Source organism: Ictidomys tridecemlineatus, chromosome 11 (genome assembly GCF_052094955.1).
Source record: "Ictidomys tridecemlineatus isolate mIctTri1 chromosome 11, mIctTri1.hap1, whole genome shotgun sequence".
Classification (NCBI taxonomy): Eukaryota; Metazoa; Chordata; class Mammalia; order Rodentia; family Sciuridae; genus Ictidomys; species Ictidomys tridecemlineatus.
The window spans coordinates 2,287,558-2,312,621 of NC_135487.1; the positions used below are offsets into that span (position 1 = coordinate 2,287,558).

The 25,064-nt window shown below is 60.9% G+C and overlaps 1 protein-coding gene and 1 long non-coding RNA gene across 3 annotated transcripts in view; both read left to right on the forward strand.

Moving 5' to 3' along the window:
- The first annotated feature begins 228 nt into the window (after positions 1-228).
- Ajap1 (adherens junctions associated protein 1) overlaps positions 229-25,064 on the forward strand; it is a 100,102-nt gene continuing 75,266 nt past the window's right edge. Inside the window, exon 1 of one of the 2 annotated variants that reach the window (XM_078025081.1) lies at positions 229-513. In XM_078025081.1, the coding sequence (XP_077881207.1) occupies positions 485-513 (29 nt within the window). In that variant the 5' untranslated portion in view covers positions 229-484. The other variant, XM_078025082.1, reaches the window with a different exon arrangement.
- Positions 1,990-3,551, forward strand: LOC144367836 (uncharacterized). The gene is made up of 2 exons (XR_013427340.1): positions 1,990-2,914; positions 3,271-3,551. It is a non-coding gene; the product is annotated as an uncharacterized LOC144367836 (long non-coding RNA).

Consider the following 25,064-nt stretch of genomic DNA (forward strand, 5'->3'; position numbering starts at 1 on the left):
ACGCCGACTCTTCGGCGCCGGGCTCCGGCTGGAGGCAAAGCCGCGCACCGCGAGACTCGTACCGCTCGCGGCGGGGCCGCCGGCCTCTTCCCCGCCGCCCGGGAGGGCGAAGCCGCGCCTTTTCAGACTCTCGCTTCGCAGCTACAGCACCGGAACGCGCCCCGCCTCGCCGCCACCTTCGCTGTGTCGCCCCTGGAGGGGGCCACAGCCCCGCGCCCCGGCCAGAGGATGTGCGTCCCCGCGGGCCGGCCCGCTTGAGCCATGCGCCCCAACGGCGGCGGCGCGCCGGCCGGCATGGAGCCCCGCGCGGCCGCGCTCTGACTCGCTGTGCGCCCCGCGGCCGGCGGGCGGCGGGCGGCGGGCGGCGGCGGACCGAGAGCCGGAGACCGGCGCCACGGGACCGCGACTGAAGCGAGCGGGCGCGGGCGCCGCGCAGATGGCCGGGGCGAGCAAGGTCTGAGGCTCTGCTCCCCGAAACGTGACCATGTGGATTCAACAGCTTTTAGGACTCAGGTGAGCGACCCGGCTGACAACACGGTGCGTGTGGGTGCGTGGGTGACGGGCTGGGCTGAAGCGGCGCTTTCCTCAATGTTGCAAATAAAGAGATACCCCCCCACCCCGCGCTTCCCGAAAGCGGCTAGCTGGGCGCACCGGTGCGGTAGGGCGGCCGCTTGGAGACCAGAGCCCCGCGGCCCCGCAGGGAGCGGCCGGTTTTCCTAGGTCCCTTGTGTCCCGGGGTCGGGGCAGCGGCGTTCGCCCCAACAACCTGGGCAGCGGAGCTGGCCGGGCGCGCCCGCAGTTGCCGGCGCCAGCAGCGCAGTGTCCTGGCCGGCCGCCCCAGCGCGCCTCCTCTCCGGAGCCCAGGGCGAGGCATGGGCTGCTGGGCGCGGCGGCGGGCGCAGGAATCGGGGCTTCTAGGGAAAGCCAGCGCTCCTGGCTCCCAGGGAGAGCGCTGCAGGCGGAGTCGGAGGAAAGCTGAACCAGCCGCTCCACCCGCCCTTCTCTCTTCCTCTGGGCCCGGGACTGAACCGGAGCCTCCTAGGATCCCAGCTGACGACCCAGCTGTGTTTGGGTGACCTCCGGGCGGACTGTCGCACACAGCTGGCCGGCAACTGAGACTGGAGAGCCCCGGGCTCTGGGGGAGCAACAGCAGGCAGCCTGCCGAACCACTCACATGCACACACTCCGCGTGGGTGAGCCAGGGTGCTGGTCTGTGTCCCCGACTCCAGGGCCCGCTCAAACAGGGTTCTAGCCCAGACACTGTGGCGGGAGCTTTCAGAAGGACCCTTCTCAGCAAACTTTGCCCACCCACCCGGGTACTCTGACTCCATCGGCCCCTGCTTTGGGGGCCCCAGGGCCAACCAGAACGCACTTGTCCCCTTTAGAGCTACCTTCTACCCCTCTGGCTCCGGCCAGGGTGTCCTGCAGAGCTGGTGCTTTGGGGTCCGGGCTGGAGCCCAGAGCCAAGAGGACTTAAGGTGGAGGCGGAGAAAACCTGCTTGCGGTTCTCGAGTTTGTCCACTGGGATGCACTGCGCTCCCGCGATGGGGCTGAAGGGGGTCAGCAGTTGCTAGAACAGGCTGCCTCCGCCGCCCCCACCTGGCGTGAAGCTGGGGGGAGTGGGGCAAAGGGAGGGAGGACGAGTGCGCGTCCTGATTTTGAGAAATGGAAAGGGGACTAGCCTGCCAAGGGTTTTCTAGCTACCCTTGATTTATGAGTCGATTTGGCACGCAGGGGTAAATGCTGTTTAACACATCTCATGAAAATTGTCAAAATGTTCTCATTGGCATCCCTTTGCCTGTCCACGGGACTTGATTGTGGCTGTGGGATTTAAGAGGTTAATCATGAAGCTGATCCTGTGGGGTGTTGGTTGTTGCTGGGCCTGGATCAACTGATTGGTGTGCTTGGGCTAGATAAGGTTTGGGCTTGGGGTGTCGGCAAAAGGGAGCAAGGACAGCTTTGCCCAGATGACCCGGATCCAGGTGCCCTGCCAGCCCGCAGTATGCGCTTCAGCTCTGGATTGTCCCGGGTCTCTGCCAGACCCCATGGGCCTGGTGAATGACCAAACAGTTCTCCACCCTGCTCGGCAGTCGCCTTTAGCTCCTGAATGCTTCCGGAGCTGCCTCCTGCCACTAGGTTGCTGATGGCAACTTACTTGAACAGGCTCAGGCTTTTTTTTTTTTTTATTGCTAAGTTACTAGATTGAAAGATGAATACATTTTGATAAGGGAAGAGGAGAACAAATATTATGCACAGAAACCTCTCTTTTGATTCAAAATTCTCTAAAACAATTCCTTTACAGCATCCCCACCTAAGAGCTTCCTGAGGTTTTGCTTTCAGAAATAGTTCTGTTGGTGATTTTGAAGTATGACCTTTAGTTTTTCCCCATCGATGTGAGCACGGGAGATATTCTGTAAATGTGCCTCTACGGATGAGCCGTCACCTCTCTGCGATCTTGATGGCAGAGCTCTCGGTCATATTTGCTAGTGCCGACTCCTGGCTAGGGTGAGAGGCCTGAGCCAGGGGGTCTGGTGGCTGCACATCTCTCTGGAGGCACAGGGGCTGGGAACAAGGGTTTCTTGCTCACGATCTGGAGGTGCACTTTTCCTTTCCAGAAAGCCCTGGTCCTCTGCTTGCAGGTTTGCTGCCTGGCTCCCCAGGTGAGCACTGGGCATCTTGCTACCGAGCTTGGAGGCTGGTTCGGACAGGTAGAGGCTGAACCTCCCATGGAGGCCACAGAAGACAGTGCAAGCTCTGCCGGGAAGAGTCTCCTTTAACCTGGGGGAGGGGCTTCTCAGCTCCAAGGCGAAGTCTGGGCTTGGTTATTTCCTTTTGTGTTGGAGCTGAGCTGTACTTGGAGCCTTGACTTTTTAGGAGAGAGAAGCAGATGGAGTCTAATCGATCTACTTTTCTGGTTGTTTTTTTTTTTTTTTTTTTTTTTTTGGTGGTGGTGGTGCTAATTGCATCCAAATGCAAAGCTACTTCCCAGCACAGAGAAGGGCAGCCCTTGAAGGAGACCCTGGAGCAGCAGCCCGGAGGGTGTGCTTACTCAGCAGGCTGCCCCGACTTCTGAGTTTGGCTGCCTGGTGGCAAGTGGAGCTTCCCACGTCCATCCCAGCCTGCTCAGGACTGCGACCCCTTGCAGAGGGCCCGTGCTCACTCCCAGGCTGTGTGCCTCGGGGTTACTCGTCTCTTCTCACCCCCGAGGCTCCACTGCCCCTTTCTCTCTGGGCCCAGGGCATGTCTAACCACATCATTCGGTTCCTCAAGTCCTCAGTGTGCCTGCTGTCATGTGCCCGGGCCTCCCGCAGGGACCCGCGGAGCTGGCTCACACTGTCCCTGACTAAAGTCCCCCAGCAGCTGGAGCTGAACAGCCCAACGGATGGAGTCCAACGCTCTGTCCACAGCGCCGCGCTCCCGGTGAATCCTGGCTGGTGCCGACTTCCAGCTGCTGCTACTAAATTGATTGCCACTGGAATCTGTGTAGTGTCAGCCTCTGTGATACCCATCAGGGATAATAATGCTCGAATAAATCACAAATTTAGGAGGCAGCTCAAATCTTCAGCAACATGAGTCCGTCCACCTTAAGCTCTGCCCTTGTTGGGGATCTGCGGTCCTGCTGGGGAGCCGGGGGTGGACCCCTCCCAGCTGTCTCTGGTCTCTGTTGTCTATTTATTTTAATCACCTCTTCCTTTGCCTCTGTGCATTGGAGAGCGAAGCAGGCCAGGCAGCACAGGAGCTGAGCTGAGACAGCTCTGCGCCTCCCTGGGGCGTCTGTCTGTGGGTCCCTGGAGAGGGATCAGCTTGCTTTCCCCTCTGTGTGCCTCAGCCTTCTGGCAGGGGTGGCTCTGGGGATGGCCGTGCTCCACCCCAGACACATCACCCTGGTCCCAGCCTCTGTCTCTGACACAAACAAGGCATGTGGAAGATGTGGCTCTGTGCCCCCTGCGCCCTGTGCCCCTGAGCCTGGGTGGGAGCCCACCGGACGCCTGGAGGGTGTGGAAGAAGGCTGCTCCCTGGGTCCCCATGAGGTGGGTGGGCCCAGAGCTCAGCTGCAGTCTGCACGGAGCCCGGAGCGCCAGGGCTCCTCCCGGGGGTGGCGTTGGAGTCATCTGCTTTAAATACGGAGCTGCCAAGTTTTCTTCAAAGGGTTACAAGTCAGTAGAGACCAAATTGATGTAAAGATTAGCTTGGAAAGCCAAATATATCCTTGATCTAGATTTCCACGTTTGAAGTCTGGCTTGAGAGGGCTGCTCCTGCCCAGTGCCAGTCAGACAGGAGGGGGAGGCGGGAGCAGGGGCTCGCTGGGGCCAGAGCAGACAAACAGGGTGCGCCTGACCCTGCTCTTTGTTCCTGGGAGACCCCTTCCAGGAATTCAAAGGGGCTGGTGACTCATGAGGCCACCGAGTGGGGAGCGGTGGTTACATAACTCAGATTAACTCTCAGTTAATCTGCTGCGAGCAGCAAGTCGGGCCGGAGTGTGCCCATGGCAGAGTCAGGCCTTCAGGGTGCCCTGGGCCCTCTGGATTCCATCCCTGTCGGGGCTGGGGCCAGACCCAGGTGGAGGAGGGCAGCTGCTACCCCTCGTCAGGGCCACGACCTGAACCCCACCATAACCAACCAGGGGTGGTGGGTGCTGCTTCAGTGCCAGATCCCCAAAGCCCCTCCAGGACTCAGGCGAAGACGGGGCCTGTCCTGCTGCTGGGGAGCTTGGCACCTGCCTGATTGTGGATGGCCCGAGTTAACTGGGACAGGCAGGCACAGAGAAGTAGCCTGAGCGCTGTGCCACCCCTCCCCCACCTGCTGGCCAAGAGCTCCTCCGATGACAGATGCCAGGACCAGGATCCTACCATTGGTCCCTGGGATCTTAAAGTTGGTGAATATTCACAGTAAAACCAGAGGAGCCCCAGGGGAGCACAGTGTGCCCCAAGTCGTGTGTCTGCAGAGGACCTAGGAGTTCCGACAGCTGGACGGGAGGCCCAGAGAGAGGAGCCAGGGCCGTCTGCGTCTGTGTCCAGGGGGGGAGCTCTGGAAAAGGCCGCACCTTCTTTTTTCTTTTTTCCCCTGTGGTCTGGGGATGGAATCCGGGGCCTGGCACGTTTGCAGCCAGCTCTCTACTACGAGCTGCATCTCCAGACCAACTTGGTTTCTTTATCCATCCCCCAAAAGTCTGGTGGCTCAAAGCTGAATTCTCCGGTGCTTCAGATCCTGTGTCCTGCGCCTTCTGAGCTCACCCTAGACTGCCCTTGTGTGGTCTGCTCCCTGGACTTCAACTGTTCATGGTGCTTTCCCTTGGTACAGGCCCAGGAGGGGGGCCGGCGGGACCCCACCTGTCTGCCTTCCCGTCTTTGCCAGCCCTGTGGGCAGTTCCCTGAGCCGTGTGGCTCCTGGGGCTCTGCTGCCCATTGTCCTAGGGAAGTCACACTGCCCCCTGACTCTGCTGGCCTGTGACCTCTGGGGCAGCTCGAAGGGGCCGCCGCTGCGGCAGCAGCAGCAGGAACGTGAACCTGGCTGTGAGGAGCAGGGGCTGTGTTGGTTGGGAACGCGCAGGACCTCGGTGCAAGGCTCCTGTTCTGCCCTGGAGCAGAGCGCAGGGTCCCGGCCGAGCGTCCCTGTGGGCAGTGCCGTGGAGGGTCTGGCACAGGAGACGCTGGGGTGTCTGTGGACGGAAAGTGTGTCGCCGTGGCACAGTGCCCCTGTTTCATCGAGTCACGGGTTGTGCCCGGCTGCGCACGGAGATCCAGGAACGTGCTCGCAGCCTCAGGCTTGGGTGCTCTCCTGCCCCAGATAGAGGCTGGCTCTTCAGCCTGGCTCCCTGCTCCGTGCTCTCAATCCTACCCACAGCGACGGCTCCTGGGGCTCGAGGATTTTGTCACGATGAGAGTACAGAGGTGCTCAGGAGAAACCATGCCCTCAGCTCTGCCGTCATTGTCAGTTCAGGAGGAGTGACAGTGTCAGACCTTCAGCTGCCTGGAGGGAGGGGGTGCCGTGGGCGGGAACGGGGGTGGGGGGGTGCGGTGCAGACCTGGCTGTGGGTGAGGGAGCAGAGCTGCTGCTGGCCGTGGCAGAGGGGGCGGAAGACCCTGCCTGCAGCCCTGGTGGGGACTGGAGCAGTCGCTCCCCTGGGGAAAGGGGTTGGAGGCAGGTCAGGTGCCTCCGAGAGAGAGGCCTCGGCCTCCATCCTGGGCAGGGAGCGCTGGGTGTGTGTGTCCGACCTGCTCGGGTTTTACTCTGAACTGCCCCCTTCCGGGCCCCGCAGGAGCCTCAGAAGTCACTTTGGACAAGCGGCTGCCCTCCGTGTCCCCTGTCCTGGGGACTGGCCTCTGCTCTCAGCCTCATCCTCCCCTACGTTCTTCCTCGGTGCTCGGGTGGGGGCACCCACCATCCTCAGCAGACGCACGGGCCAGCCGGTCTCTGCCCTCAGGGAGGGGACAGTCTTCCTCCCCGGGGAGAGACCAGCACTCCCTGCAGACAGAGACACAAGTCACGTCGGTGCTTCCCAACTCTCAGGAGCTGCATGAGTAAACAGATGGAAAAGATTGGAAATGTGTCTAATCTAACCCAGTCCCACCCAACTGTGGTCATTTCGATGTGAACCCAGGAGAAACGGTGTTAATGGGCTTGAGGGTACGCTGTCCCTCGCTGCCTTGGGATCAGGTGTGTGACTTATTCTTAGAATACATCTGCGTTTCCGGTTTCCTGATTGCCACGCGGGACTGGTGACTGTCGGGTCAGTTCAGACGTTTCCGAGGGAAACCCAGAAGCGGTGTCTTTAGGACCAGTGATTTCTCGAGACACCCCCAAGTGTCTGCCTTCAGCACTGTCCCTGTCCAGCGTGGGCTCTGGAGGCCACCAGGGCAGCTTCCTTCCTTACCCGCTGGGGTGTCTGAGCACCCGTGCTATCCAGGGTGTGCCAGCACCAGAGCAGCACAGCAAGGGGAGCTGTGGCTGCTATCTTTGTGGCCTGAGGCCCAGAAAACTGTGCCAGCTGAGCCTTTGCACCCTCTGGGCACCTCTCCCACCAGTGTGTAACGAGCATAGCCGCAGGATCCTGGGGTGGGGGGTGGAAGACTGCTCAGTGCAATAGGCTTCCCGAAGTCAGGGGGGAGGGGTCAGGTGGCTGACGGTGAGACCAGCAGGTGCAAAGGTGGGTCAGAGGCTGGGCTGGCTGCCAAAGGAGAGCTGGCCTCTCAGAGGGCACGTGTGCTCCCCTGGGCATCCCAGGCAGCACTGGGCCTGCACCCTGCAGTTCCTGAGTGGATGCCCCAGGGGTCAGACGTCCCAGGGTCCCTGAGCTTCATCTGCACAGGCTCAGCTTGGTCCTGTCCCCTGCACCCAGCACGTCACAGAGGCCCAGAGACTCCCGTGTGGGGCCTCCAGGAGGAGGAGACGTGGCAAAGGGGCACAGAGGCCTGGTTTGAATGTCAGCTCCTGAGAGCCTGCGCCAGGAACTTGGTCGGGCACTTTTGTGTACGTGTGAGTGTGCCCGTGTGTTGTGTGTGAGTGTGTGGGGTGCAGGTGAGCACGTCGTGTGAGGAGCTGGGGTCCTAGGTATCGGTGCAGACATGACCAGGGACCCTGTCGCCAAGTGAACCACCAGTTCTTCAAATCTCCCGGCCCTCACAGGGTTGCGTTGCAAACTTGCAGTGCTCCTTCTGTGAATCTGAACCAAGAATCGTGGCAGGAGGCGTGGTTAGGACCAGAGGGGCACCTGGTCCCGCCAGGCTGGCCAGGGCTGGGTAGGACAGTGGGCTGTCATGGTGAGTTGGTATGGCCCACCAGATGGGTAGCTTGCTGCCAGGCACTGCCCCCAGGAGGTGGCGTTTCAACGGTGGGCTGAGTGAGCATGGGTTCCCAGGGCCTCTGCTGTGGGGACCATGTGATCCCCCATGGTCGCCCTTCCTTAGGTACCAGTAATTTGTATTGAAGGAAAAATCCCCCATTTGGAGCTGTATCTGATTTAAACAGAAGCTCTCTAAGGTCTGAGATAGCTTCCATATTGATCTGATTTACATTATTTTGAATGCACCAACTGGGTTAAGCAGGGCAGATTCCCACCGAGATCCTGGGATTTGAACTTATGGAACCTTGTGACAGCATCAAACCAAGCCGCTTCTGACAGCAAGGGCTGATGTGAAGACTTTCTCTGAATGACACATGGATCCTGCTGTCTGTCATCCTGAAGGGCCAGGAAGGCTTCAGGTACCAGCTGCTCCAGGAGCAGGATCTCCAAAGGGCTCCGTGCTGGCGGAGGAGCCATGGTGTGCGGGGGCTGTGGGGTGCGTTCACACTGTTTCCTGGAAGGCCTGGTTTTGGAAGATGTTTAGGCTGAAGGAGGGGAAAATCCCCATGGGTAGAGCCTGGCACCAGGAGATGCCATTAAACATTAATGCCTTCAACTCATTCGATGAAACTGGCATCACTTTGAAATCAAAGCCCAACCAAAGCACAAGGAACATCAAACCACAGAGCAGCACAGCAATATTGTTTGTGAAAATAGGCAAAGAGTGTTTAATAAAATATTAGTACATAGAACTCAGCGATATGCCAAGAGAAGTCCACGCCGTGGCCACGTGGGGTTCATCCCATGAATACAAGGATGGTTTGACGCTGGGAAATCAGTCAGTGCTGTCTGCCATGTCAAACATCTACAGAGAGAGTTAGGGAGCCACATCGGTTGGCCCAGAGAAGGCACTGACCACGGCCGACCTGTGCTCGCGACGGCACCCCTCAGTGCAGTAGGAACAGGCGCGTCCTCAACCCCACGGGGGACCCCTGTCAGACCTGTTGCTCACACTCCATTCTTCGTCATGAGAAACGGCTTATTTACCAGGAGACCAGGACAACTTCCTAACCAGTGTGATACAGGAACACTGAGGGACGAGGGCCAGCAGAAAAATGCAGCTGCCCACCTGGGCAATGGAAGGACTGTACCATGTCTCAGCAAAACCCTGGCCAGCGGTTCCACAGGTCACAGAGCACAAGCTAATTGTACAAGATCAGTTGTGTTTCCGTCAACAAGCAGGAAAATCAGAAACTAACACCAAAGATTCAGCTTTGGACGAATCAGCCTGAATGGAGGACATTATTCTGACTCATGGCTTCGGAGGCCTCTGCCCAGTGCTGCTGGGGCCTGGGAAGCACCATGCACCACGGCAGATGGTGTGGCAGAGGAGATGCTCCGGGCACGGCAGCTGGGAAGCCACAGAGCAAGGAGAGGCAGAGTCCCTGGGTCCCCTTCAAGGCCATGCCCCCAGGGACCTCACTTCCTCCCAGCAGGCCCCACTGTCTAAAGGCTCCACCTCCTCCCGACAGCGCCAACCTGGGGGCCTCTGGCAGACATGCCGGATGCAGCCTGTAACAAATGTCATTTATAGCTGCCCAGATGAAATGCTTGGTGGTAGCAAGAAACCAACAAAAGCTACCCTGAGTTTCTTTTTTTATGCTGAAAATGACACAAAGTTGATAAAAGAAATCTAAGATTGTAAGTCGATGGAAAGACATACCATGTTCATGGATTGGAGGATGCGTCACACCCAGGATGTTGCTTGTCTAACTGCAGGAGAATTTAAGGCCATTCTTACAGCAAAATCTCAGCAAGAACTTCATACATAGAAGAAAGATCATCCTAAGACTCATAGGTAGAGGCAAAGGGACAAGAACAGCGGATTGTGAGACCTGTGGAGCAGCAGGAGGTGGGACGGCGTTCAGCAGTGAAGGAGCAGAGGTCTGTGGACCAGAGCAGGCAGAAGGGGACCCTGCAAGGGTGCTCAACTAAATGTGCCAGATCAGTGGGGAAGAGGTGTCCTTTTCAACAAAGGGCACCGGAGCTACCAGACATCCGTCACCAAAAAGAAAATCAAATGCACCTTGAGTCCCATGCTTTTTTCAGAAATTAACTCAGAACAGATCCTAGAATCCAGTGCAAAATATACAGCCATAAACTTTCAGAAAACAGGAAGAATTCTTCAGGAAAAGAGTTTCTAGACTTGACACCCAAAACAATATCCATTGATGGAAAAATTGATAAACTGGACCTCCTCAGAATGAAATGCACCTTATGGAGGACTCCTCAGTTGAGAAGGCAACGCACGGAGCAGGAGGTATTTCTGAACCGCACATCTGATGCAGAGTAGCATCGGGGATGTATGAAGGGCTCTTCATGGAGGAGAGAAATCAGAAGGATGTTCCACAGAGGAGGCACTCAGATTGCAAAGAGTGGTGGGAAGATGCTGGGCTCCACTGGCCACTAGTGAAAGGAACTGGAGGGCAGGAGCAAAACCCGCCTGACCACCAAGTTCCAGCAGGGAACAGAGGAACTAGATGGTGCTGGTGGGGAAGGAAGGTGCTCCGGCTGCCCGGAAGAGTAAAAGAGTCTGTGGCGGCTCCCCTGGTGCCCTGGCCCACGAGTGCTCCATGGTAAGAACGAGGGTCACTGGTGCACCCAACAGCCTGTCTGCACGGACCTCCAGGGACCACGCCCAGTGGGAAAGGAGCCATCCCAAAGGGGGCAGACGGCGTGGTGCTCCCACAGCACTGGAGTGGCAGAGTCCTAGGAATGAGAATAGAACAGTGGTTTCTAGGGATACCAAGGTGGGGTAACAGGAGGGACTTTTGTGGCTGTGGAGATGTCACCTTTACCGCCTGCCTGTCAATGACCTGATTGTATCAATGGCTGTGTTTTTGCAAGCTGTTCCCACTAGGGGAGTCGGGGGGGTCAGGGGTGCAGGGCTGGCTGAGTGCTTGTCTGCGGGTCCCTGAGTTGACAGTTGGCAGATGAGGCAAGCGTGGTTGCAGGCTTCTCTGCCGTCTGGCGGGGAGCTGGGTGTGTACAGGTGCGCGGTGCTTCCCTCTTGGGGAACGCGGTCAGCGGTGATGTGGGAGTGGGCACGGCTTCCCCGGCAGCCAGTGCACTGCAAAGCCTTGGCAGGAGCCTGGGCGGCGTCTGCACAGCTCTGGGGACAGGGTGCAGCGTGTGCACGTTGCTGCTGTTGGGAGATCCATCATCAGTGACAGTAATAAATGACCCGGTGCATAATTACGGGATAAGAGGAGCTGTCCAGATCCTTACGTAAATCAGGTCAGCTCCGAAAATAGAGCAGGCTGCTCGGGGTCAGTCCCACTTTCCACGCTGGCGCGCAGGGTGCTTCGAGACCAGGCTGGAGGATCCAGAGCCAAAGGCAGGGACCGCGGCCTCTTCTTTCTGGTTCAGTGAAGCCGGGGCTGCGGGTTTGTCAGAGGCAGGCGCTGGTTCCCGGCTCTGCCCTCCTCACTTCACTGGGTCTGAAGGATAAGAACTGGGACGGGGCCCTGTGAGCAAGGGGCAGAGCCCGGTGCCACCACTCATCCAGCCGTGGGCCTCTAGCTCTTACCAGGGGTGCCTCTCATCCTCCTCCTGTCTTCCCACCCAGCTTGGAGGTGCCCAAACCAGCGATGTTTCCAGGACTTTCCATAACCAAGGCTTTGTGGCAGGTGATCAAAAGGCACTGAGCTGCCCACCCCACCTAAGTGGTTGCCGTCCAGGCACGTGATCCTTGTGAGGCTCAAATTGTTGCTCTCATTCTACACGGCATGAAACTGAAGCTCAGAGAGGTAGAGTAATTTGCCCCAGGTCACACAGCTACTGGAGGGAGGGCTGGGATTTGAATCCAGATTTCGGGGACTCCCAACTCCATTTATGCACTTTCTTCCATCCCCTGTGGCACTCCTGTTTTAGATAAAATCCATTTCTATTTCTGTTTTATATAAACTGTCTATTAAGTTACACATGGTCCTTTTGGGGAAAAGAAAACAAAGTTTAAAAAAATAATAAAAGATAAAAGCAACAGCTGCTGCTCCTGAGCCAGTCAGCACCTGGGTCTGGCCAGTCTCCCCGCCCCCAGGTGTCAGTCAGAGGCTTCTCCAGATGAGAGCTGACTTCATGGCCAAGAGTTAAGGAAATGCCAGGGGAGATGAAGACGTTTCCGTGACACGGATCCTCCCGCTCAGTCTACTTAATAATAAACATGTCGCCGAATCCACAAGGGCTCGGGACAGCGCTCCTGACGCTCCACGGCCAGGTGGGGAGTGGTCGGCCGCGGGTGAGTGTGCCCAGTGCTGGGCGCTGTCCCTGTGGCGCATCTGCAGCCCTGGCCTGGCCTCTCCCCCGCTCCCCTCCGTCCCTCCCGGCCTCGGAGCCACTCACCTGCCTGTGGGCACCGCCCATCCCGTCGGGTTTGGAGCGGGCACCTGCGGTCCTTCCCCGGCCTCCTCCTCCGCGGCCTGGGATCCCTGGGGCGCGTGACGTCATTCCTCCCTGCCCGGGGCAGGCTCCACTGTGGACACGGTGGACACTGCGGTGTGTCCCTCCAGGCGCTGGTGGACGTTGCGGTTGGGTCCCCTTCGGGTCTGGTGCGGGCGCTGCCGGGAACCTGGTGGGTTCTCCCGCCGCCTGCGCGCTGCCTGCCCTGGGGTGGACGCTGGGGACGCTGCGGCCACAGCGCTCCTGGTGCCGGGTCGCGCCTCTGTGCCAGATCCGCCCCTTCCCCGTGCGCGCACTGGCCGCGGCCCGGTCCTCATTTCTCATTCAGTAAACATTACTGGGTGACAAGTGTGAGCTCCACGGTGCAGCGTCCCGGTGACACAAAGACAAGGACAAAACTTTCCATTCTGCCTTGGTACAGAGACGCTGCGGTGGGGACACTGGGACTCATGGGAAGAGGGCTTCGTGTGGCCACTCTTAAAGGACACACACCAGGCCTTCTCCCCCCACACGGGTGTGGGGCTCTGGGACCCAGGCTGGATGTCCTGGGAGGAAGCCACTGTGGACTGTCCCATGGAGTCCTCTTTAAGGGGAGGCTCCCTCACCCGCATGCGCAGTGGGCTCCAGTGGCGGACGATACGGGAGCCTGTTTTCTTCTACGAGGAAGCGGATAAGGTGCATCTTGGGAGGGAGGACAAGGCCCTGGCCCTGGCCACGTTGGCTTTCAGGCTTTGAGGTGGCGGTGGGCTCCTGGTGGCCTTCCTGGGCTGGCCCCTCATGAGTGGATGTGAGTCAGGGTTCAGCTGCCCTAGGGCCCTGGTTGTGGCTTGTCAGTGGGTGTGGACAGGGGCTCTAGGCCTGGGGCTAGAGGACATCTTAACCTGCTGCCCCTTGTGGACTGCTGGGCAGCCCCAGGTTGAGAAGGACCCTGAGGTCTTGGGGCGTGGAGAGGGAGACATGCTGTAGACCATGGTCCTGTCCAGGCTGGGCACGGGTGGGAGATGGTTTCCTGTGCAGGAGGGCCGGGCGCAGGGGCAAGTGTGCAGTATACCAGAGGGCATGTGGGGGGCGACCCTGCAGGCCACCACCCTTCTATGTCCCCTGCACGTCCCAGCTCACCCCTGCAACACTGCTGTGACACAGGTGCTTTGGTTACCTCCCCCTCCCCCCAGGGAGGCACAGAGACGTTGAGGGACTTGTCCCAGGTCACAGAGCAGGCACACAGCAGAGCAGTGGGCTCCAGCATCATCCTCCCAACCGGGACATCCTGAGCTTCCTGTTCTAGAAGGTGACCCACCGGGTCTGAATGTCTTTGAGGAACATGACGTCCCCCAGGCTGAGCCCAGCTACACACAGAGAGTCCAGGACACAGAGGTGAAGGCCTGAGCCTGGTGGAGGGACAGCAGAAGCCCGTGCTGGTGGTCAGGGCAGTGTCCGTCGGGCCTGGCCTGGGACGCGTGGGCTGCTCTTGCTTGAGGCCAGCCAGGTGGGGACGTCCCTTCAGCTCCCCCCACCTTTGCTGGGGGTCCTCCACCGGGGCCCACCTGCCAGCTGTGGGTCTGCAGTGCCACCCAGCAGGCCGGGAATGGCTCTGGGGAGAGCAGGTGTGGGGCGGGCCCAGCCCACCCTGGCTTCCGTTTCCTGGGCCTGACCGTGGTGACATTCACTGGGTGCCAAGGTGCTTCCTCGGGAGCGTCAGAGCAGTGGGGCTCACCTTGGACGTCAGTGTCCCGTGGCCACCCTCCCAGAGCGCCCACCCTGAGGAGGAGGGAAGTTCCACTGCGAGTTGTCACAGGAGCCGTCCGGGCGAGGGGAGGGACTCCCATGGACGCCGCGAGGCCTCTAGGCGTGCAGCCCTGGTTTTGGGGGGAGGGTATTTGTTTTTAAGAGTCCACTCCTAGGCAGGGTCTCAGCAAGAGGTCACCAGGCCAGTCTTTGAGACGAGCCTTCACCTCTGGAGAGGTGGAGGCCCACATTCCCCCGTGGGAAAGAGCTGCCATGAGGAGGGGACGACCCCGGGGGCAGGCAGTGCTCAGCCAGGCCCCACCCCTCGACTTCACGGCGAAGATTCAGGACTCTACCCAGATGCTGACAAGAGCCGCGCTTCCTGGGCGGACAGCGGCTTCCCGGGCGCAAGTATTCTTTAGGGAGCCAATTATGCAAGACAAGAGTAAGCATGTTTATTTTTATGACACTGCATTTCAAAATCCCAGAAAATGTTGGTGGACTGGCCCCATTAGTCCCCCGGTGCTGTGGCCTGGCCCCCACAGGCTGCCAGGGCCCCGGGCTGTTGCTGGAGCCCTGGAAATGGGCTGGTCCCCTGCCCAGCACCACCCAGAGGGCCTCCGGGAGTCCCAGGCTGCAGCTCCTTGCCCCCGTCCAGCACTTGGCAGCAGTTTGATTCTCTCCACAGCAGCCGGCTACTCCCGCAAACCCGCCCTGTTACGCCCCCCACCCCCCGTCATGTGTCCCTGGGGGGGTCTCACCTAGAGGGCAGGGCTGTGGTTCTGTAGCACCAGCCACCCAGGGGGCTCTCAGGGCCTGCGGTCCCCGACAAGAGCCAGGCAGGCCGCAGGCAAGCTTTGTCCAGGGAGGAGCTGGCTGTGGGCCTGGCACGCACACCCGGCAGAGGCAGGTGATCCGGCTGAGCCCCGCACTGTGCTGGGCAGGAGGAGGACCCATCGGTGTCTCTGGAGTCCCCAGGGCAGTGGGCAGGGAGGTGAAGATGGACTCGCAGGAGCTGGGAGGACCCCCCTGGAGCTCTGGGGACTTCCTGGGGGGAGAGACTCTGGGCCCAAGGTTCAGGGGACCGGTGGAGGGAAGCCAGGTGGCCCAAGAGGAAGGGAGGGACACCCAGGCAGCGGGCAGGGTGGCTTCAGTGCACTTTGCACACTTGCTGTGAGTGTGGGAGCAGGCACTTCCACACCTTGCCCAGGATGCCCCGCCCACCCCCAGGAGGAGGCAGGTGCCCGGGAGCGTGCGGCGCTGGGCGCATGGGGCAGTGGAAGGGAGGCAGCTGGAGAGGTCCTGGGCCCTGGCCTGGGTCCTGGAGACTGCGGGCTACGGTGAGGAGGGGTGGCTCTGGGCCTGAGTGTGTCCAGGGGGAAAGAGAGACGGCCCTGGCCGGGAAGGTGCAGGGCTGGACTGAGCAGGCCTGGAGAAGCAGGGAGGCAGAGCCTGGGGTCCAGGGACACCGCAGTCCAGAGGCAGGAAAGGCAGCCTGGGGGCTGTGACGGGGACGAGTCCCAGGGGCCCATGCCCCCGGCCCCGGGCTGCAGTGGTGTCTGAGGCCCCGCGGGGAAGCTGCTGACAGGCCGGGCCTTTCCTTCCCTGGGCCCCCGCTGTCCTCCCACCCTCAAAGCTCCCCAGTGGCTTCCCGGGGACCTGGTCACCCAGAGGCAGCTGCCCCCCTCCCCACTGCTCTCCTCCTCCTAAGCCGTGCTGCTGAGCCTGGGGAGGAGCCTGGGGAGGAGCCTGGGGTGCCAGGTGGGGCCAGCAGCCCTGGTCAGTACCTACATACGTTCTGTCAAGAGAAGACACAGGACACTTGGCTCCTCCCCCAATGTCAGGAGGGTGGTGGGCTCCGTAGCCCCTGTGGGGGCCGAACCTGTGTGTCAGTGAGGCTGGGGCTCCTCCATCACAGGGGAAGTGGTGTGAGGGCCACGTGCAGGGTGGGTGTGTGTCTGCCTGCTCGGTGTCCGCGGCCTGGGATGTCACCACCCACTGCGGGTCTGCCCTCCTCCTCCTCGGCTGCCAGGCAGCTCACAGACTTCAGTTAAAACCTCACAGCCGAGGTCAGGGTCAGGAAGTGGCCTTGGCCTTCTCTCCCATATGGTAAACTGAGGCAGAGGGGCTTCTGCCGCTGTCCTGAGGTCACGGAAGTCGGCAGGGCAGCACCTGGACACCAACAGAATGTGCCCCTGACTCTTCCCCAGCACCGTCCAGCCTCCTTCCTGGGAGAAGGAGGCGAGGGCCAGCGGGCTCTCCGTGCACGCCCTGCGTGTCCGAGGCACACGGCCTGCACTGGGCAGGCCTGCTGGCCCTGCTGCCTTCAACAGTCCTCACTGACTTCAGAGAGAGTCTGAAGTCCCTGAAGCTCTGAGACAAAGGGCTTGCTTCATGACCCTGTCCCTCCTTGATCCCACAGCCCTTCCTCTCTTCTAAGACCTCCTTTTATGTGGGAATCCCAGAGCTCCCGCTGTGTCGCAGCAGGCAGAATTCCACAGGGTAGACTTCTCAGAAGGGACTCAGGCTCAGCCAACCAGAGGAGGATTCAGGCTCAGCCAACAGGAGGGAGACTCAGGCTCAGCCAACAGGAGGGACTCAGACTCAGCATTTCCTTTTTGTTGATTTTTTTAATTGAGGTGAAGTTCACCTGACATCAGGTTAACTGTTTTAAAGAGTTTACTGCGGTGGCATTTAATTCATTCCCAGCCATAACCACTCTATTTCCAAAACGATTTCATTACCCTCAAAGAAGCTCTGTACCCTGGTGGAGTCCACTTTCATCCCTGGTAATTGCTCACCTGCTTTCCGACTCTGTGGACGGCCCACTTTGGACCCTGGGTATTAATGGAATCTTCATGTGGCCTTTTGGACTGGGCTGTGTTTCCTTGGCATGGTGCTCCTGAGCCTCACTCACACTGTGGCAGGAATCAGTACATGGTTCCTCCCCGGTGACAGCTATGCCATGTGTGGATGTGTTGCACGCTGCTGTCCCTTGGCCACCGTGAGCTGGGCTGCCCTGAATGCCTGTGCACGTCGGTGATCTGGCCTTCTCTCAGTCCTGGGGGGTACCGAGGGCCAGCTCTTCTCAGACATGCTTTTCTGGCTGCTGCCTGGCGGGGGCTCCGGAGCGCTTGTGCAGTCTTGGGATATTCCCAGGGTCTCTGTGAGCCTCGGGTGCCCCCCACCCCCCGCGAGGGATGGGCTGGGGGTGGTGGTGGCTCTCTGGTACATGGTCGCTGCTTGGTGACAGAGCCCCTGAGCACCATCACAGAGGACGGACGGGCCCCAGTGGCCTCATGTGGGTGCCCTGGGCACAAAGCATTTGCTCCTGTCACTCCCTCACATCCCCAGGGAGGAGGCTCGGGTGGGGGAGCCGCCCTCTCCTAAGCTCTGCTCTAAAGACGGATCTTGAGCCCTTTGGGGAGTGGATTAGAGCAGCTGCCCCTGGGATGAATCTTATTCTGGGGACGTTCACTTTCCCCCTTCCAGGACCTCGGAGCGGAGCTGAGCTGTGCAGTCTATTGAAAAGTACCTAAGCTGCCGTTTATCCTTTGAGCCCGACACGGCCTAACCCACGGAGCAGGACCCGCAGCTGAACACGTTCCGGATGCCAGCCTCCCTCGTGGGGACAGCCTGCTTATTCAGGAGCAGCATCTCCTGGCTCAGAGGGTGGGCCCCATCCATGGGGGGCCCCCCATTGCCTCCCTGCCTGCCGCCGCTCAGCCCCGTCACTGAGCAGTCACAAGGTGGAGGCCCACAGCCTCCGCCACCTACAGCTCCCTACTGCGAGGCCCCACCAGAGGACAAGCGGAGGGAAACACCCAGACACAGGAGCCAACCCAGATAAGCAGGGCGCAGCTTTTTGGGGTGTTCCAGAAGGTTCTGGAATGTTTCACCCTCCCCTTCGTGCAAGGAGAGAGGAAAAGGAAATAACAGACAACTAAGTTGCTCCTGGGGATTTGAGTTTGTAGGAAACGCCTTCGTAGGGTGTTCCCAGGTTCTACCCCTGACTCCTGCACCGGACGATGCTCTCCAGAGCACAGGCTGGTCTCGGGGTCTGCCCCGTCCACTCCCTGTGCAGCTTAGGTGGGTTGAGCAGGTGCCCTGCACGTCGTATCTAGAACCTGAGCCCCGGGTGAGTGACGGTGACCACACTGACATCAGGACAGTGATCCTAAGATAGGAATGGAGCTGAGCGGGGAGGACATCGTGCTGCTGTGGGCACTGTGTGCATGCCCACCGGCGTCCTTAGTCTGTGCCCACCTAGCACATCAGGACCACAGCCTTCCCACCGGGTGAGGGACGGCGAGTCTGGTGCTCCCAGGAGGAGGCTGGTGGACAAGCCAGGTCCTTCAGTTCTTCCCCAGGCTCCTCCCAATTCTGTGTCCCCATCACGTCCCCATTCATCAAAGGATGTTGGCACGATGACATGGAAACCTTGTTAGCCCTGCTCCTAATCTAAAAGATATTAGCCCATTCTTTTTCCTGCTTTGTAAATCCAGAGATGGAGCGGAATCGAATCCCTGGGTAACCAGGAAACGTGATTAACAGGAACACGGTGTTTCTTGGGGAAGCTGGTGAGAGTCTGCCTTTTCTTCCATTATGGTCTCACTGGGACTTGAGTTCGAATCTTCCACCCGTGCTCGGGGGCCTGATAAGAACAGACCTTCTAAAGCCAGCGCTCTAGCAGGCACTGCTCCTCCCCATTTGGCAGCGTCCTGCGGACCCCAAGCCCTGTCCCTGGGCTCCTGTCAGCCGCACCCTGATGCTCTTAGGTCTCCAGAGCTGCTGGTGGATCCTGTTGAAATTCTTGCATTGAACTGAAGCCTCCAGGGGCCTCCCCAGCATGTGGTCTTTATGGGATTGTCCAGGGCACTCCTGCTCGGGCAGGTGGAGGGAACGGCCGGGTCACCCAGGCCTTGCCCAGTTGGGCTTTCTTGCCACTGACGTGACGGAGGCAAGTCATGCAACACGAAAGGGCACCCGGCACCCCTGCCAAGAGAGGAGCCACCATACCCCTGGGGCCTGGAGCCTGGGGGCCCACGCACACCAGTGACAGGCCCAGACACACTCCATGTGCCAGGCCGGGCGCACGGCACCCCTGGAGGACCTCGCCCTGGCACAAGCTTTGCTAACGTAAAGTGGGCACCAGGACCTCATATTTGCTTCAAGATGGCCTGGGGACCTCTCAGCCTGGGACCTCAGGAGCAGACCACCTGCCTGAAGTCCCAGGGAGCGCCGCGGCAGCCACTCACAGACACCCCCTGATCCATGGCAGACGCAGGCTCTCTCCAAAGTCACTTCAGGGAACGGGGCTGTGACTGGGGTGCCGCTGGCTTCCCAGAGGTGTGGCCCCGGTTTGTGACTGAGGTAGCAGAGCCGTAGACCCATGCAGAGGCCACTCCATCCTGGAACGACCAGCCAGGCGGGAAACCGTTGGATGATGCACTGGACGCCGTGCTCCGGAGGCCCGAGGCCCACATGGCGGGCAGCTGCCCCCAAGGTCCTGCGCCCCTTCTCCCCTGGAGGGAGGACAGGGCACCGTGAGCAGGCCTCGCCCTGCTCTGCCTCCGCCGTGTGTTTAGGGAGCTCTGGCAGAAAGTTCCCTGCGAACGAGGGCCTGCTTTCATCTGCGCGCGCCTATTTCTGTCTCGCGGCTGCTGCTGCGCTTCCTTTTTGACATTCAGCGTTTTCAAACACAGATTCCACGTGAGTCACGGAGCCTGTGGCCATGGAGAAGTCGTCTTGGGCCTGGCCCCAGCCTCTTCCTGGAGCCGTGAACACACTGTGCCTGGGCCCGGGGCAGCCTGGCCGTCAGGGCTTGAGGGTGGGCTGCAACCTGGAGCACAGCCTGGCCCCTCCCCTGCACCGGGCTGCGACGGGAGAGGCCCGTGGGAAGGAGAGGGAGCCGCCCCAGGGCCAGACCCACCTGACACCCGCCGAGCCCCAGGGCACCCAGGCTCCACAGCTCCCTGCCAATCTGCAGAGCTCACCAGGGGCGCCGAGGGCCACCCCTTCAGGGGTGCAGCTCATCGCAGGGAGGGTGCAGAGTGGAGCCCAGGAGGCTGGGCTCTGCCCGTGCCCCTCCTGTGTGGTGGGACTCACTGCTTTCCTGCCGCCAATGGGGGGCAACGCCCAGGCCACAGCCAGCCAGGGGCTCCCAGGAGCCTGTGTGTCCAGAGTAGACACCGGGCCCCGACATATGAGTGGGTTGATGGTCACATGGCGGACTCCAGTCCTCAAGGGTTGAATGTCCCTGGAGGGCCAGCCTACCAGGGGCCAAGAGGCCACTCTGCTGGGTGAAGCCAAATCCCCACACACAGTTGATGGTGGGGTAGCCCAAGCCAAAGTGCCCGGGAGCCGTGTAGACAGACGAGCCGGCCAGGAGACCCTGGGGGTCCTCCGCCATCCACAGGCACATTTGCCCTCTGCAGAGCCATGGCCAAGGGGCCGCGTGTCCTCAGGGCTCGGACACTGAGGGAGGAAGCCCTGTGTGGGCCAGCTTCGTGCCTCGGTGCAGAGCCTGCCCGGGTCTCCTGTGGCCGGTCTGCGCCTCCCCCTTCTGCTGGCTGCTGGACCCTCCGTGTCAGGGAGCCGCCCAGCCTGGTGCACTCTGGGCGCTGCAGAGACGGTGGGTCAGCAGCCGCCTGGTCCCCCTCGGGCTGGCGCTGGTCACGCTCCTGCTGCTCCTCCTCTCCTGTGCATTTGCTGGCTGCTTTTTATTTTTTAAACCAGTTCCAAAAAAAGATAATTTGTGTGAAGGGAGTGAAAATTGAGTTTATTTACGACAAATCAGTAGAATCCAAACTTTGGCAAAGAAGCCCAGGGGCGGCCGCGGCTGCAAAGCCGCTGGGCTGCGTCACTGCACTCGCTTCCGGCCCAGCTGCTGGGGAGACGCTGACCCTGGCTCTGTCCCCCTGGGGCCCAGATGCCCACGTTCACACCAGTGCCACGTTAGGGACTCTGCCATGTCAGTGTCCACGCCACGTGAGAACAGGGCAGAAGAGCGCTGCGCTCCGGGGAGTGGGCCCGAGGGGGACAGAGGACCTCGGGGCCCCAACGTGCCTCCAACGGTGTTCTGCGTGCACACCCAGGCCCCATGGCACGTGGCGTGTGGGATTTGGTCCCGACACCAAGGGGTGTGTCGTGTGCCTTCTTCAAGGTGCCAGAAGCAGGAAAAACCAACACAACGCGTCGGCTCCACTCAGAAAAAATAAAAGCTATGGACAGAAATGCCACTAAGGGCTGCTGTCCCCTGGCCAGGAGGGGTGGGACGTTGCCGCAGGGGCTTGCGCCCTGCTGGGGAGGAGCAGGAGTGTGCAGCGAAGAGCTCTGCAGAGCCCCAGGGTGAGCTCGGGAGGACCCCCGCATGCCTCTGCCCCCCACGAACAGGGAGTGCAGCCGGCCCAGGGGAGAGGTGGCAGGGATGGACGCTGTCCAGGAAGTGAAGTGCCCACGGGGGAAGGGCGGAGGAGGACAGAGATCCTGACCCCACCTGCCACGCTCCTTCCTGTTCCCTGGCAGAGGACCAGGCCGGGCTGGTGATGCCAAGAACAGGAAGGGAACGTTCCAGAGGCAGGGGCCGCTGTGTGGCGTGCCTGACACCGTGGCTGTTCGCGGCTGGCCCACTCCTGCCCGCAGGCCCCTGCTGCAATGGCTGTCTCTGGCCAGGCCATGCAGAGGGCCTGTCTGGGCTCCCTGTCACACCCCTCTGTCTGCAGGGCGCTTGGGACCCTCTGGTGTCGCCTCGTGGGTACTCGAGGACCTGCTTGCTGCCTGGTTCCCTCCCTGGGGACAGATGCTCCAGGAGAAGGGGTCCCTGTCAGCCCATGCCTCCTGGGTCCCTTACCTGGCCCAGGCCTGGCTCATGCCCCTGGGTACCCAGACAGGGTGGCCCCATGGGTGCAGAATGGGTGACAGAAGGTGCACATCTTGGAGCTGTGTGTCCATCCAGGGGGTTGTCCAGGAGGGGCAGCTTGGGAGAGGCCAGGCAGGGCCATGAGAGCGGGCTCACAGGTCAGGAGGGCAGTCAGCAGTGTGCACAGCCCCCAGGACAGGATGGCGTGGGCAGGGCCTTCCAGTGGGCAGCGAGGTTGCTGCTGCAGGGACAGGGCAGGAGCCTCCAGGAGAGTGAGCTCCACCGAGCAGGCGAGCAGGTCCAGGCCGGGGGCCAGTGGAGAGCAGGTCCAGGCAGAGGGCCAGTGGACAGCAGGCGAGCAGGTCCAGGCCGAGGGCCAGTGGAGAGCAGGTCCAGGCTGGGGGCCAGTGGCAGGGATGGCACCAAGGCACGCCTGGGGACAGTCACGGCTGTGATCTAGGCCAGATCCAGCTCACGGGGCTCGGGAGGGGAGGTGGGGCCCCTGACCTGGCACCTGCCTTCACCAATGGAGAGGCCCCCTGTGTGAGCGGGCGCCGTCACGCACGCCGCCGAGATCAATTGCTTTTCTTTGTAGTAAATGGATTCTTCAACCGGAGGAGGCCTCCCCGGGAACTGGCCAGGTCTTTCCCTCCTCTTCCCACGGGGGTCTGCCCCTCCTGGCCCACTCTGCTCGGCCCCGTGGAGGACAGCTGAGGAGGGAGGGTTGAAAACGTCCTGGGTTGGAACCAAAGCCTGCCCTGCAGGGACGGGGGCCGTGGAGGGGACAAACTCCTGAGGTCACTTGGAGGGTGTCACGGGGCAGAGAGGCTCCAGCGAATGCTTGGGGGGCAGATGACCCTCCCGCGTGCAGACGGAAAGGCGTGTGTCCAGGGCGTCAGGAGCCACGCCGTCCTGTGAACGGTGGAATGGCCCCTGCTCTCTACCCCTGGTGCTGGGCCGCCCGCTGCTCTCAGTGGGAGAGCCAGGCCATGGTCAGCATCAGAAATCCGAGTGTCGGGTGGGTGAGTGCCCGCGTTGGCAGGAGAAGCTCGCTGTCTCGGAGGCTGGCCAGGCGTGGGGGAGGCGGGGGCCAGGTGCAGGGCTTTGTGGCCCCGGTACAGGCTGATGGGCAGACCACGCGTGGGGGACCACCTGCTGGCAGGACGGTGGTGGGTGCCCTTCCTCCAGCTCCTGGGGCACCTTGCCGTGGCGCGGAGTTGGTGGGCTCTCAGGCACGGCCCAGCAGGACAGCCCTAGTGGAGAACAGCTGGCAGCCTGGGCCACTGGCGGCACCGACCCCCAGGCTCCAGCCCGAGGTTGTGCCCACACTGAACATCTGTCACTGTCATGAATGACTGAAAACTTGGTGGCTTGAAAGGACACACACTTAACACCCGTGCGCTCCAGGCCAGGAGTCTGAAGGGGGTACCACCAGGCCCCTGGAGTGCTGCTGGCTGTGGTCTCATCTGCAGCTCAGCAGGGGACAGCAGCCGTACTCTCAAGGCTGCTGGTGGCCTGCAGTCCCTCGGAGGCTGCCAGCTGGGATCTGTCTCTTGCTGACCATCTGCTCCTTGTCCCGTGCCCCCCAAGTGGGAGCTGACACAGGCAGCACGTCTTCAGGCCAGCAGGGGTGGGCGCTGGCCCCCAGCAAGATGGATGTGGCCTCATCACCTTTGCTGCCTCCTAGGGGTCACGGGCCAGTTATGGTCCTGCCCATCCTCAAGAGTGGACTGTGCCCCATGTGGACACCAGAGGCAGGGCCTTGAGCGCCTCCTGAGTCTGCCTCCGCAGAGGTCAGTTGTTTTCTCAGGAGGCCACACATACTCCACAGTGCTCCCGGCCTCAGCTGGACCCGAAGTCCATGCACCTCACCGGACACCTCCTGCAGCCCTCAGAATTGTCCTTTTCCCACTCACAAAGAGATTAAGTGAATTGCCCAGGGCTACCCAGCAAGTATTTGGAGCACACAGCCGGCCACCCACACCCTTAAGTGGTCCACCCTGGAGACATGGGTACTAAGACCTGGCTCGGAACACTGCTCCACGCCACATGTCCTCGGCTGACCCGGGACCCACAGAGCAGCCTCCTGGTGCTCGCTCGGCCTCCAGTTCCTGTGGCTCTGTGCCCTTCTGTGCCTTTTCCCTGTGGCCTGGACTCCGTGAGGTGGCAGGTGCATCCTGATGAGCAGGCCCTCCCTCGGCAGCATGGATGGATGGAGGTGCGCGAGTGACGCGCACGCCCTCCTCCCTCTCCAGGGCCCCATTAGGATGGGCCTTGCTGACCTCAGGCTCTCCCAGTGGGACTCTGGGCTGCTGGAAAAGTGCTGTCCAGTGCTGGGGCCAGGAGTCAGGATCCAGGGGAGCACAGAGCAGCGCTCCCTGGGGGCCACAGGGAGGGCCTCCTGCTGCCCGGCTCAGGCTGAGTGCTCCTCTCCTTGGCACATGGCCACGCCCCCGGCCCCGCCTGTCTTCAGGTGGCCTCCTGTCTGCACATCCTCTCCTCTGCTGATGAAGACGCAGCCCTACTGGTCAGGGCTCTCTTGAGAAATGGAGCCCACAGACCATGCATGTGTGTGTGTGTGTGTGTGTGTGCATACGTGTGTGTGCATATGTGTGTGTTCGCATGCCCGTGCACACACCTGTGTGCTCACAGATGGTCCTTGGTTTGAGAAGCTTCCCCTTAGCACTTGTTACCTTCTCAGTGGTGTGAAAGTGTGTGTCTTTTATAGCAAGCACACTTGGAGTGTGACCATTTTCTGGACTAGTGACAGGTGGTGTGACCTGCTCACAGTGCAGGCAACAGCCTCAAGATGCCGTCCCATGGCTGCCCAGGACCCTGGGTGTGCTCGGGCTGGACTGCAGTGGGTCTTCAGCTCAGACAGGATTATTGGGTTGCAGCCCCACTGTTAAGTCCAGGACCGTTCCGTGCGTGCGTGTGTGCACGTGTGTGCAGGGACGGAGAGAGGTCTGTCTTGGGAACTGGCTCACAGGACTGTGGAGGCTGAGAGGCCCGTGATCTGCAGTCGGCCAGCAGGAGAGCCAGGGCTCCACTCCACAGAAGACAGGCGAAGACCGAGGTCCCGGCCCAGAGCTCAGGCAGAGAGCATTTCCCGGTCCTCTTTGCTGGTCCAGCCTTCAGAGGACTGGGCGAGCCCACTGCGGTGGACTCGTCTCATCCAGAGGCACCCCGGACTCGAGAGTCGGGTCCCACCCAGTGTCTGGGCCCGGAAGCCGAGTC